Source organism: Betta splendens, chromosome 9, assembly GCF_900634795.4.
Source record: "Betta splendens chromosome 9, fBetSpl5.4, whole genome shotgun sequence".
NCBI classification, from domain to species: Eukaryota; Metazoa; Chordata; class Actinopteri; order Anabantiformes; family Osphronemidae; genus Betta; species Betta splendens.
In genome coordinates, this window is record NC_040889.2 from 13,345,566 (window position 1) to 13,358,680 (window position 13,115).

Sequence of the window (13,115 nt, forward strand, 5' to 3'; positions counted from 1 at the left end):
CTCAAACCATGTCGGCCGGTTAACTGGTGTTGCCCCCTCTGGGATGGGTTCAAATGAAGACGAGGCTGAGGTGTAACCCTCACATGTCTGCTCGTGTTGGTAAATGGTAATGGGTCAGGTGACCCGTGGCTACTGAGGTCAGGGGACCCATCTGTACCACCCACTGCTGATGTCAGGGAGCTGGATCCAGCACCTTTTAGCTTTTGGGCCTCGGTTGGCAGGTGGAGGTGAGGCCACACACACGGGACCGGCCTAGAGTCCAGTATTTTAGTTTGGACTTGGATCTGTAGAAATGTTTCAAATGCAGCAGTTGAAACAGAGGTCACAGGTGCTTCACTTTTTCTTACAGTGGTTTTAACCCAGGAATGCTCTTATATAACCGTTAAGGAGGAGCATGTGATGGTGGAGTCAGGGTCCTGGCTTGGATAGGAGCTCTTCACACTTCAGGGTTTTTAACGCCTCAATGTGCGTCTAAAGAAAGTTTAACCCCCAAATCACACGGATGCACAACATATGTGTTCCCAAAATAAAGCAGGAGGAGGAGGAGGAGGTGCTGGCCTCCCACAGAGCTGCACGGTTTACTCGCTGGTTCCACCGGAGCACAGGCAGCATTTCCTCCTGAAGCTTTTAACTCAAACCAGATGTGTCAACTCCTCTGTTTTTCCTCCATTTTCTGCTGTTTTTAACTTTTTCGCCTGGACTGCTTTTCCCAACGCTTTCTGGGGGCGGACGTCGGGTGAAAACTAAACCTAAGGGCGAAGTGGCCGAGTTGCGCACTTTGGATTCACATAAACCGAAGAGTGAGGGAGAAGTCGAGGAGCGGTGTTTGTCATATGGTCCGGTTTAGAGACACATGATCTCCCGAGCAGAACCGGAGACGCGGTTCGCTTGTTTTGAAGCGAACTTGTCTCCTTCTCTGCGCGTTTTGGCTGCGCCTGGTTCCGCTCGTTCGATTCACGTCAGAGCTTTAAATGGGCTTTGGTCGTTGAGCGTTTAGGTCCACTCTGATCAAAGTTCGGTGTTTGAGTTCAGTTTGTCCCGAACCTCGCTGTAAACGTCTTTATTGTAACAGCTTTTCCAACAACACCGACAGTTTGCACTTTTGGACACAACCGCGTTCTTCTGCGCCTATAACGGTTTCGACCCATTAATGCTGGAGTGAGCGGGACGGGCCGTGGACGTGGAGCCTGCGGGATGTGAGAGCTGCCATGCGCTGCCTCCTGGCCTCAGCCGGCGGACTCCTCCTGAGGGACGCCGGGATGCTGCTGCGCCGCCGCTCCTGCTCCGGCCCGCTGCTGCTGATCGGGGTGGCGGTGTGTCTCTTCTACCAGACCCTGATGGTAGCCCGGAACCGGCTCCGGTTCGGCCAGCAACCGGCCGCCGCGGAGGTGCGCAGAAAGTTGTCGGCTGAGCTCTTGGCGGAGACCGGGGCGCTCGTGTCCACCCTGGATGCTCTGCAGGCACAGGTGAGTTCACCTGAGTTTAACCAGAACCGACGCTCCCCCAAAGCGGACCAAAAGCGCCTAAGCCTCACGTGCTTTTTCCTGGTGGGTCGTTTGAGCCATTCAACTTCTGAAGGACGGAATGTGTGTGCGCCTTGAAGCGGCCGATTGTCGTTGTATTTTTAGATTTTGTGGGACATTTTGACAGAGGTTGACTGACAGCTGAACGGACCACTGGGGTCCAGTGTGCGTGTTCCTGACAGCTGACCGACACCCTGGGTGTTAATCAGCCCGTTAATCCCCTGAGCTCCGTGCTGCTGGCCGCTTTTGCTGTTTTAGGCCTGTCAGCTGTTCACGTTGTTCACACCGAACCTGGAGGATGCTCGTCTTGTTCACACGCTGAGTTTCACCTGCTGCTCTCTGGGTCAAGGAACCTGGCCTCAGCTGTCGGACGTCAGCTGTTCACGTCCTGGTTTCTCTGTGTCTGTGCACAGCTTCCAGTCAGACTTGGAACCAGCTCCTTCACTATCACCTGCCTGGAAGAAACACAACAGAGGAAGGCCCCTGGACGTGGGTCATGTGATCGGGGGTCAGGTCATGTGACCGGGCCTCTCCTCAGCAAAAGCGTTTCACTTTTCCCTCTGTCTCCTCAGCTCAGTGCATCTCAGTCCCAGCGCCGGCGGGCCGTTGTCCTGACGGGCCAACACCTGACCTCAGACACTGAGGTCCAGTTGTATGAGCAGGTTCTGCAGAAGATGGACTATGAGGTCCAGATGTCCAGATACGCAGAGACCAGCAGCTTCCTCAGAAGCAGCCCTGGTGAGTGGGGGAGGGGCTAAATGTGGTGCATCATAAGAACACCGCTGCACAACAAGGCCCGTGTGACCTGCTGCTGTTTGTTGAGCCCCCACATCAGGAGCGCTGATCCGGGTCCAATCCGTCGGCCTGGTTTGAGCCGCCCCTGGCCTCTGCCTGGAACAAACAACACTGCCTTTCCTGTCTGTAATTGCTTCCATATGTTCCCAGAGGTTCTGCTCAGACTTCATCTATTTAGACAGAACTTCCTGTTTCCTCCACATCTGTCGAAGCAAACAGCAGCTGGCTTTAGTCCTAGAATCACGAGCTTGTTTTGACAGCTTCCTGTCTGTCTCCATGGTTACAGGTGTGGGTGGGTGGAGCCTGTTGCTGTGTCTGAGTAGTTCAGAGAGGAGCTGTCTGAGGAGAATCTCATTCTCTCACCTGCAGCATTATCAAATGGTGAGACCTCCAGCCAGTCACAGACCATTGCGGACAGGTCCATCTAATCTCACTACCTCCACCTCTGTCCTCAGATCAACCTGATCCCAGCGCTGATGGAGGCCTTCTCTGATGCAGGTGGAGGGCTCTGTCACTTCTACACTCACTCCCACCTGAAAGGTGAGTCTGAGGAGTCACTGTGAACAAACTGCAATCTGTTGAACCAACAAAGTTTCAGGTGTTTTCATTCAATGAGCAGATTTACCCATGAGGCCATACTCCTGTGGGCCGACCAATCGGAAGCTCCAGATTCCTCAGGACAGGTGAGTGTGAGTGCTCCTGTCAGGATTCTCTGCCACAGTGTGTTCATGGCTGTATTCTGCTTCTGCCTGACAGTCCGTCACCTGCTCTGGTTGCCAGGATGAATGTCTATGTCCTGGTCACGTCTACAAGACCTCTGGCGTCATTCCTACATGACGTTGTCGTTGTTCTGACCAATCAGGAGCTGCGAGGGCGACCCACAAAGGTAGAGCAGCTGTCGGTCAGCTGGTGTTTGTTTGGAACACTGCTGCCTGATGGTTTTACAGTGTCACATTTTCAGCAGAATCAGGTGAGTGATGAGGATGTAACGGGTTCTGTGGTTCTGTTCTGTTTCCTAGCTCAGGACCTTCCTGCTGGAGCAGCTGGGGCCAGCAGACTCCCATCAGGCTTTGGGGCAGATCAAGAAAGTGATTGGTGAATTGCTGCAGGCAGCAATATCAACCAGTGACAGGAAGCAAAGGTAGATCCGATAGGTACTGAAGCGCCCGGTTCTGGTCCGGCTTAGATCCCAGTTGAGAACAGGACCAGTTCACACCAACTAATTGGCCTGGCCATGTGTTCCAGGTGTGTGCTCTGCTACCAGCTGCTCACCTTCACTGTGCTGTTCAGCGGCTCCATCACACCTGAAATAATCCAGGTGAGGCTCTCAATCAATTCTCCTACTTGTGATCCTGCACAGGTTCGGGTTTGTGTTTCTTGGTTTCCTCCTCTTCTTTCAGCTTCCTTCCTTCCTTCCTTCCTTCCTTCCTTTCTTCCTTCCTTCCTTCCTTCCTTCCATTCTTCTTCTCCTCGTGGTTCATGGTGTCAGGTTCAGTGGTTGTTCAGGTGGGTGTCCAGCAGAGGTCAATCTTCTCTGTGTTTGTGTCCTCAGGTGGACACAGACTTAACGTTTCCTGCTCTGAAGGACCCGTTTGACAGACAGATCATCAGAGAACAGATCCTGGAGGACACGCTTCACTTCACTGTGACGTCAGACACCGAGGGACGACGGGTGAGTCCACAGACAACCAATCTTAGCATCGACAGTTGTTGTACTGTAGTTTAACATTTAAACTTTAAAGTGTATTTAATTCATGAAAATGTTTGTAATGATAATTAAATGAACCTAAAACCAGATGTTTTCTGCGTGAGCAACTGTTGTTCTATGATGTCGACAGCTCGGCGGCTGCACGGACATGAACCACGTGTGTTTGTCAGACGATGAGCTGCTTCTGCTGCTTCGGTTTCAGCAGCAGATCAAGAATCCTTCAGCTTTTCAACTGGTGGGCAATGACAACAGCTGCTGCAGCGACTCTCACTGTGTCCTGACAAAACACTTTGATCTGACAAAACACACTCAGCACAGTAACATCCACAACACAGTGATATCCATGAGTCAGTTTACAGCTGAAAGAGTAACAGACCCATCACATGATCAGCTGATTGAGCCTCTGTCAGCAGAGTCATAGTTTGACACCTTTTATCTGAGAGGAACTTGGTTCTGACTCATCAAATCCTGATCAATGAGCTAGAACCAGGTTTGTGCTCCAGGTAAAGGGTTGGCTCACATCTGTGATGAGTCAGATGTGTAGAGTTGTAACCACAGGGGTGGCTGCTCCTCCTCTTACACCGGCCTTCACTCTCCACAGCTGTATCCCTCCTGCTCCTCCTCCTCCCCCTCCTCCTCCTCCTCCGGCCTTCCGACTGTCTCCGACCTCCTGGTCAGGATCAGCTGTTACTACGAGCTTCAGAGAAACAGCAGCTACAGGTGGGAATGATCAGTGTGGGCTCAGAGCTCAGCTGGTAAATCAAATCCTTTCGTGTTTCTGTGTTGGACAGAACCGATGAGGACCATGAACCGACCAATCAGGACGCATTGTCTTCAGGCCAGGAAGCAGTGGGAGGTCAGGCAGTGGCTCACGTCCTCTGCTGTGTTTTGTAGTTTGTATGAACTGCTCTTCCCACGGTGCTGAAGTTTAAATGTTCTGTTTCAGGCCCGTGTGTGGACCCCCACCTCAGACAGATCTACACCGACCCTCCTCTCAGCCTCACTCCCTCCTTTAGCCCTTGGGTCAAGGACTATCGTGCGGAGGTTGCGTTTGACACAGTGACAGTTCGTATTCGGCCGGAGCCCATCAGTTCTGCTTGCAGGGTCCACCTGGATGAGCACGGAGGACCCAGGTGAGGAGCTGGCTCTGACCGCTGACCCCTGGACCTCACAGCCCACTTCACTGACACGGCCTCCCTCCACAGGATGGCAAACTACCCGGTCGGCCTCGGCAGCAGCACGATTAGCATCTTGGTGACGGATGACAGCGGGCCACGACCTGTCGTCATGACGATCTACACCGTCCACATGTACCGCGAGAGCCGACCCAGTCTGCCCATGTTTGGAGATCATGTGATGTGTAGCTTTATCCAGGTGGGTCAAACACCAAGCGGAGGAGGAGCTGCTGCTCACGTCAGAGCTGCCAGGCGCTGCTGCTGTGGTTCTGGGGTCGTTGGACCCGAGGGGGCGTTTGTGCCTGTGTTCCGTTCCTTCTTTGCAGCCGTTTGGTTCATTGCAGCTCTGAGTCACATGACAAAGGAGATATCACTAAAATGTCGGCAGTTGGATCCAATCACACAATGTCTCTTCAGGACAGATATCAGCCAACACAGATAAAATAAGCTTCTTCTAACAAGAGAAACTCTACTTCTCCTTCGGGCCATGAATCAGTCTGTGTTCAGTCACCAGTGAAGCCCTGGCTCCCTCTATGGCTCCATTCTGTTCGGCTTTTAGCCGTTAAGCCGCGTCCGACTGACTGAATGGCTCTGTCTGTGTCTGTTTGGACCTGAACCTTTCTGAGGATTGATGAATGTTCTGGTTCTTTACACAAAGCTGATCATATCGGACCCATCACTCATCATTTAAGCGTTTCTTGGTTGTTTGGAATCATCAGATGCTGCTACTGACTTTAGAACTGAGCTGTTTTCTGGAATCTCACCGCTCAGAACATGGAACCAGCAACATGACGTGTTGTTAATGACGTTGGTTCGGTGCTTCGGGTCCGGGTTTCAGTGACCTGCTGGCCAAGCTGGGGTTCTCAGGCCTCTGCTCTGAGGATGTGTTAACAGACAGGAGGGGCGTTGTGCGCGGCGGCCGCTCTCAGGCTGTGGGATGAAAGGCGGCAGCGGTCTCAGACCAGCCTTTCGTCTGTTTGAGCGTTTACACTGAGCTCAGGTACGAACAAGAAAATCCCTGTTAAGTTTTCTTGTTGCACTTTGTCGTGAGTTGTGACAGTGCCGTGCAGAATGTGGCACTGCTGTGTGTGTGTGTGTGTGTGTGTGTGTGTGTGTGTGTGTGTGTGTGTGTGTGTGTGTGTGTGTGTGTGTGTGTGCGTGTGTGCGTGCGAGGGCGGCGGCTCTGAAGCCGGGGCCAGACGTAGCAGCTCCCACGGGGCCTCTGAGCCAAGCTGCTCAGGTTTTTCTGACCTCTGACCAGGAGGCCAAGACGAGGACGAACGAGGAAGAAAAAAGCTTTGATTTAAAGAGGCGATGAGTCCAAAAAGAAAACCATAAAGACAAGAGTGACAATGAAGAGCTGTCAGAATAGTTTTCTCCCCCTCAGCTGAAACCAGTTCTGCTCCTCCGTCCTGACATTAGCAAATACGGGACTCTGAAGACAACGATGGTTCCGTTCTAATGAAGCCGGAGTCCTGGGTTCAAAGTAAAACTGAGTCTGTCTATTTGTACACTCACCGGTTGCTGTGTGTTCTGGTTTTAGGACTGCGGTCTTCCGGTTCAGCCCGGTCAGGCCTGTGGTCTTCAGCCTTCCATCAGATCTCAGAGTCCACTTCACACGTGCACCTCAGGACACGCGCCAGGTCTGAATGCTTCTTCCCTGAGAGACGTGATGGTGGGCGTCGCCCAGTCTCACCTGTCTGCCTCTCACCTGTGTCAGGTCGGTGGGAAGTTCCTTGTCTCAGCTGTTCTGACAAAAGGACATGTGACTGGAGGGCCGTTGCCTGGCAACCAGACAGCTGTTATCACCGCTTAGTGGACCGCCCCCTGTTACAGGACTGTATGACGGACAGGAAGGTGAGCCGGCGTTGCTTCCATCAGTGAGTGGACGTGTCCTGATGGAGACTCACCTTGAATGTTCTTCACCAGGTGCTGTTCATCGGTGACTCAACCAACCGAGGTATGATGTACTTCCTGATGGAGCGGGTCAACTCCAGTCTGCGGGACTGGGGGAAGGCGCACGACACGCTGGCCTACAGAAACCTGAACGGGGGGCGGACGCAGGTCGCGTACTCGTACTACCCTCAGTTCTGGGTGGAGAAGAAACAGAGGCCGACCTTCAGGCAGGCGCTGCAGCAGCTGCTTGACAGGTGAGTGGGAAACAAAGAGCGTCAGACCGCTGAGGTCCGAGCTGCTGCACACCAGAACTCTGCCATCAGTCACATGGTTCACATCTCAGAAGCAGCCGCGAACGTTTCCTGGATGTGTTGTGATAAATCTCCATCGCCACAGGTCACGACCTCTGGTGAACTCCAACCGGACCGTGCTGGTAGTGGGAGGGGTCCAGTGGCTCAACAGCGATCACCTGAGGACAGTCCGAGAGGTTCTGGACAGGTGAGTCACACTGGCCTGTGCAGTAAATCATACAAACCAACTCTGTTGATTCTTAGACTCAATGAAGTGTAATTTGACATAATGATAATGTCTGTCTCAATATCTGTCACGCATGTGCTCTTCCTGTCCAGGGAGTCTCTCGCTAAGATCCAAGTAGTGGTGAAGTCTTTGGGGATAGGGTTCCACCTTCCTGTGGACGGGATCCGCTCCCTGACTTTGGTGCGTCTCTGTTTCCTGGTGCCTCTGCAGGCGGACGGACAAACATCTCACACAACTTCTTCTCACTGGATTTTGCAGAAGGAGATCCAGGATCTGTACAAAGAAAACATGGACATTATCGCCACAGCAAAGCATTATGGGTATGAGGTGATCGACACCTTCAGCATCACCGTGGGTCGATACAAGGAGTTCCTGCAAGGACGCTGCGCCTGCCATTTCCACCAGGTTAGAGCTTCCTCATATGGAACAAGAAGCACTCTGTTTGATTGGAAATACTTAGTGTTCTAAGACTTTTTACAAGTTAAATAAATGAAGTAGACATGCAGGTAAATGAAAATAAGATCAGTCTCAGGGTTGGAGGTTCGATTCCTGGCTCATGCTCAAGTGTTGAAGACGTGTATGGGTGCAGACCTTTACCTGTCAGCAGTTACAACTGTTACAGCTGTAGGAACCTAGTTATCAACTCGTCTTGGTGCCAGTCACATATTATGTAGATGTTTCATGTCAGAATCATGAAAGCTGCCATGTCTGTTCCGTCTCTCAGGTAGAGAAGCTTTGGTCACTCGGGTCTCCAGGTGATGCCACCAACACCCCCAGCAGATTAGGATCCACCAGAACCGGATCAGAGCTCAGCAGCGGTTCAGCATCAGGGAGCTCGGCCTATCACGTAAAAGGACCAGTGAACCAGGTGTACTCAGAGATCCTTCTGAGCCGACTGTGTCCCTCATCTGCAGACTAGACATTGGACGTGTTTCCCGTCCAAGCCCCAGACAGCAGGACGCTGTGTTGGAGGCTCCCCACAACCCAGGGATGGTTCTAGGCTGAGGAGGAATTATGACTGTGTGTGTGTGTGTGTGTGTGTGTGTGTGTGTGTGTGTGTGTGTGTGTGTGTGTGTGTGTGTGTGTGTGTGTGTGTGTGTGTGCGTGTGTGCGCGTGTGCGCGTGTGTGCGTGCGTGTACATTCTTTTGACTTTGGGACCATGTTGACAACATTGGGACATTTGGCCGGTCCCCACAAGTTTAAAGGCTTCTTTGATGGTAAAGATGTGATTTCAGGTTAGCGTTGAGTTTTGGTTCGGATTAGAGCAATGGTTTGACGTCTGCCTTCAGTTGTGATGATTAGGGTAAGGGGCTAGGGAAGGCATTATGTCAATGGTGCCTGCATGTGTGTGTGTGTAAACTAGATTTGACCAAACCTACCTCTGGTGAGTACTGACCAGTCTCTCTATGTTGCCGGCTTCTTACCAGTATGTGGATGAGTTTAATTTGGTTACCAGCTCATTAATTAGTAAAGTGAAAACTAGTGGAAGTTTGTTTCTGCTTCTTGTAAATATGTTCATAGTAATTGCCAATAAACACAAATACTTTCTTGTTACTTTTTGATAAGAATGTAGGTTGTAATAAAAGCTAGATTGTTGTTGAGATGAAAGTTGTCAGTATTTAACCATTTCTCTGACCAAACCTGTATACACATGTACCTATTTATATATTTATGATTGTATATTGTTATATCTGCGTACATGAAGTGTTCATTGTCTCAGCTACTTTCAACCAAATACTTGTTGACCGATGGTCATATGAAGGAAACGTCTTAGAGGCTTTTTATTTGACTTTAAACATGTTTACATGCTGTAAAATTATTTTTGATTATTTGTATTATTGTAAATTAGGAATCTCCATTTCCATTCAGTCAAACTTGTATCATTGATTAAATGTGTGATCCCATGTCAGAGAAGTTTTTGGATTTCCAGCTGGTTCGGTTTGACGGGACGCCCTTCTGAATTAAAGCACATTTAAACAACTACGTGATAATTTGTGTGGCATGTTAAATATATGAAAGCAGCTACTGTATGCGTGGGTCCAGTTGCCGTTGAACTGAGCCTTTGCAGCCCTGTCTGAACCCTGGATGCTGACCTGGTTTAATGAATTTAGTGAGACGTTCTTTGTCCAATTGGAATCCTGCTCTGACGTCAGCTGTGGAATATGAATCCAGGACGACCCGGACTGGTTCGGTCAGTCCTGCTGTCCTTCCTACATACTGAACCTGGTTCGGCCTGCTCCTCCGCTGATGGGAAGACTGAGTGCGCGGCCCGGTGGTTCGGGTGGATGAGGAGGCCATGGAGAGACGCCGCTTTGGGCTCCGACACGTGTGCGCTTTGACTCTGCTGCTGGTTTCGCTGTGTCCACTGCGCTGCAGAGCCAATTGGATGTGAGTACGACCCGAGCCGGAGCCCATCGGGCTTCTGTAGTGTGCTGGGAGTCGAACAGCAGACGGTCCAAACGATTAAACGGATGATAAATGATAATTATGATAATTATCATTTTTATGCTCGGTAACTATGTGCAGGTGTTTGGTGGTTTAGATTGAATTTAAAATCTTACACAGAGCAAACTCTGAATTTTGTTTCTGCTCCAGAATCAACTCGTTAATGGTTCGGGGACCATTCATCGCTTTTGGTTCTGTTTCTCGCAGGTGGCTCGGGGTGAGCTCGCCGGGGGTTCCGGAGGAGCTGGGCTGCGCCGGCCTCCCCCTGAGCCCCAGGCAGCGGGATCTGTGCCGGAGGAAGCGCTTCCTGCTGCCCAGCATCCAGGACGGAGCCCGGCTGGCGGTGGCGGAGTGTCAGAACCAGTTCCGACACGAGCGCTGGAACTGCTCCACCACCCAGGACCCGTCCGTGTTCGGGTTCGAGCTGACGAGCGGTAAGAACGAACTTTATCATTTAATCATCGTTCGGTATTTTGGAGATTTATAAACAAAGCAAATGAAATTTACCTTCAGGGTTTTTATCTTCAAATAAAGGTGTGAAATATTAATTCATCGGGAGTTTATTATTTCAGAAATGTTCAATAATAAAAACAAAAACAGAACCACTTGAAAAGCACTTTTCATTTTCAAACATCTTCACTAAATATTTACGCTTTACACAAAATGTACATATGTATTTTTACAACATTTGAATGTGCACAGAAAAAATACATTTTATTTACTATGTTAAACATATTACAAATACCATCACTATAAATGAAAATAATAATGTCCTTTAAAGAATACTATGACTTATGCAACAATTAAGTGATTATATTTGTTAAATAAATATAAGCCATACACACTTAAAATTGGTTGGAGGAGAGCGCTTGACATGACGTCATCACCTACCCGTTTCTGGACGTAGGATGACAAATAAAAGCAGTCAGTGGAAGATATCACGATTTGTTGTTTCAGTTAATTTTAGAATGAATAAATGCAGCAGTGAATGCACTGCAGGTTTTCATAAATCAGATGATCAAATCAAATTCATAAATCAGAATCAGAAGCGGTTATTGCAGCGTTTCCACAACAGTAGGAATTTGCCTTTTTGCACAGAACAGGTAAACACAAACCAGTTAAATAGTGCAGTAGAAGATTAAAATCAGCAGATGTACTGTACACAGTACAAGAGCGTGATGAAAGCGATCAAATAAATTATTTCACACACAAATAAATAGGTGTTTCATGTGACTTTCACTTGGGTCCTGCCTGACTCCACTTGTTGAACCGGACTCAGACCCTCCCGTCTCTCTCTTTCTACCGTCCCACAGGAACCAAGGAGACCGCGTTCATCCACGCGGTGATGGCTGCGGGGCTGGTCCACGCCGTCACGCGCTCCTGCAGTCAGGGCAACACCACGGAGTGCGGCTGCGACGCGCGGCTGCGCAGCGGCGGCCTGTCTGCGGAGGGCTGGCATTGGGGCGGCTGCTCGGACCACACCCAGTACGGAACCTGGTTCAGCCGCAGGTTCATCGACCACGGGGTCAGAAACACGTCGACGACCAGAGGCGGCCACTCGCTGGTCTCCATGAACCAGCACAACGCCGAGGTCGGCCGACAGGTGAGGCGGAGTCATGTCAGGGTCCAGCCGGGTCACCGGGAGGTCGCGGGTCGGTCCATAACCTCTGGCCTCTGTCCTCCAGGCCATCGACCGGACCATGTCCACGGACTGTCGCTGCCACGGCGTGTCCGGCTCCTGCGCGGTGAAGACGTGCTGGAGGACGATGGCAGCGTTTGGGCGCGTGGGCCTTTACCTGAAGGAGCGCTACGAGCGCAGTGTGCAGGTGTGGGACCGCTCCAAGAGGAAGAACAAGAGGAAGGACCCACGACGGGTTCCGATCGACAAACACCAGCTCATCTTCTTTAACAAGTCGCCGAACTACTGCGTGGAGGACCGGCGCCGGAGCGTCGCCGGCACCAGGGGGCGGCGCTGCAACCGATCCTCGACTGGACCGGACGGCTGCGGGCATCTGTGCTGCGGCCGAGGCTACAACACGCACGTGGTGAGACACGTCCAGCGTTGCGAGTGCAAGTTCGTCTGGTGCTGCTACGTCCGCTGCAGGCGCTGTGAGAGCATGAACGACACGCACACGTGCAAATGAAGAGCGGTGGTACCGTTTGAAACGTGACGTCGGCGGACATGAAGCAAGTTGGTGCGTGACGTCATCCTCCACACTCCCACTGGGAGACGAGAGGAACAGGTTCTACAGAACACCAGTCTACTACTACAACCAAAGTGTGATCTCTGACCTAATGATGACATTCTGAACTGTAAAATAAGATGAGAAACAAATAAAACGCCCTTACAAATCAGGACAAAAAGCTGGAACTTAGTTTACACTTCATTTTTTAGACATAATAAATGTTTGAGGTGGGTTGAAGCAGGTGTTTGTATGACTTTTACTTCCTGTTGAGAGTCAAACATTGTAATGATGAACTATCAGCTGGTATCAGTTCTCAGGCCGTTTGACTGTGTGGGTCCTGACTGATGAACAAACATGTGGTGGCTGTTGATGTTAGCATTAGCATTAGCATTAGCAAGCTAAGTCTGGTAAATGACAGTTAGACCTTTGCCCCCTGTGGTTTGGTGGTTGTTGGGTTCTTGGTTCTGCACCAGTGATGAGTTCCATAAATTGGCTCTGGAACGGTCCAATGGAAAAGGTTTGTGGCCAGTTCTGACCCGTTAACTAGTTGCTACATTATGTCCAAACTGAACAAAGAGATTAAATGGCTCTATTGTTTTCTCACATTCACATCAGAAACACCTTGAAACCCAGTGAAGTTGGGGACAAACTGAGATTAGCAGAGACCAGCTCAGCTAGTTGTACCGAGTCAGCAGAAAGGTTCTGATGGACCGTCCAGGATTTCCTGCCATTCCCTGGTTGATTGTGTGACACAGACAAATACAACCTGCAGGAGGCGCCCGGGTCGCTCCTCTGAGGGGTTCTGCATGTTTGGGAGGTCTGACTCTTTACTATGCAGCATTTAAACAA

The 13,115-nt window shown here is 50.6% G+C and overlaps 2 protein-coding genes across 3 annotated transcripts; both read left to right on the forward strand.

The window, feature by feature from the left end:
• Window positions 1-474: 474 nt before the first annotated feature.
• Window positions 475-9,616, forward strand: cped1 (cadherin-like and PC-esterase domain containing 1). 2 transcript variants are annotated; one of them, XM_029162025.3, is made up of 21 exons: window positions 475-1,466; window positions 2,096-2,261; window positions 2,605-2,699; window positions 2,774-2,858; window positions 2,938-3,001; window positions 3,099-3,204; window positions 3,338-3,459; window positions 3,564-3,636; window positions 3,871-3,990; window positions 4,157-4,261; window positions 4,628-4,746; window positions 4,818-4,882; window positions 4,973-5,159; window positions 5,232-5,400; window positions 6,745-6,844; window positions 6,922-7,058; window positions 7,131-7,351; window positions 7,494-7,595; window positions 7,727-7,814; window positions 7,893-8,039; window positions 8,359-9,616. In XM_029162025.3, exons 1-21 carry the CDS (start codon window positions 1,209-1,211, stop codon window positions 8,551-8,553), a joined length of 2,724 nt encoding a protein of 907 aa, XP_029017858.1. In that variant the 5' UTR covers window positions 475-1,208; the 3' UTR covers window positions 8,554-9,616. The 2 variants fall into 2 exon arrangements, with proteins under 2 accessions (XP_029017858.1, XP_029017857.1); XM_029162024.3 differs by having other exon boundaries at window positions 476-1,466; window positions 3,075-3,204.
• A 259-nt stretch (window positions 9,617-9,875) lies between these two features.
• wnt16 (wingless-type MMTV integration site family, member 16) lies at window positions 9,876-12,503 on the forward strand. Its single transcript, XM_029163412.3, has 4 exons — window positions 9,876-10,023; window positions 10,288-10,514; window positions 11,394-11,683; window positions 11,766-12,503. The coding sequence occupies exons 1-4, from the start codon at window positions 9,932-9,934 to the stop codon at window positions 12,222-12,224; spliced, it is 1,068 nt and encodes a 355-aa protein (XP_029019245.1). The 5' UTR covers window positions 9,876-9,931; the 3' UTR covers window positions 12,225-12,503.
• Window positions 12,504-13,115: the final 612 nt, after the last annotated feature.

Coding starts and splice junctions, on each gene's coding strand:
- cped1 (XM_029162024.3), top strand. CDS start 1,209: ATGCGCTGCCTCCTGGCCTCAGCCGGCGGACTCCTCCTGAGGGACGCC. Junction 2,262..2,604: donor CTTCCTCAGAAGCAGCCCTG/GTGAGTGGGGGA, acceptor CCATGGTTACAG/GTGTGGGTGGGTGGAGCCTG. Junction 2,700..2,773: donor ACCTGCAGCATTATCAAATG/GTGAGACCTCCA, acceptor CTCTGTCCTCAG/ATCAACCTGATCCCAGCGCT.
- wnt16 (XM_029163412.3), top strand. CDS start 9,932: ATGGAGAGACGCCGCTTTGGGCTCCGACACGTGTGCGCTTTGACTCTG. Junction 10,024..10,287: donor CGCTGCAGAGCCAATTGGAT/GTGAGTACGACC, acceptor TGTTTCTCGCAG/GTGGCTCGGGGTGAGCTCGC. Junction 10,515..11,393: donor CGGGTTCGAGCTGACGAGCG/GTAAGAACGAAC, acceptor ACCGTCCCACAG/GAACCAAGGAGACCGCGTTC.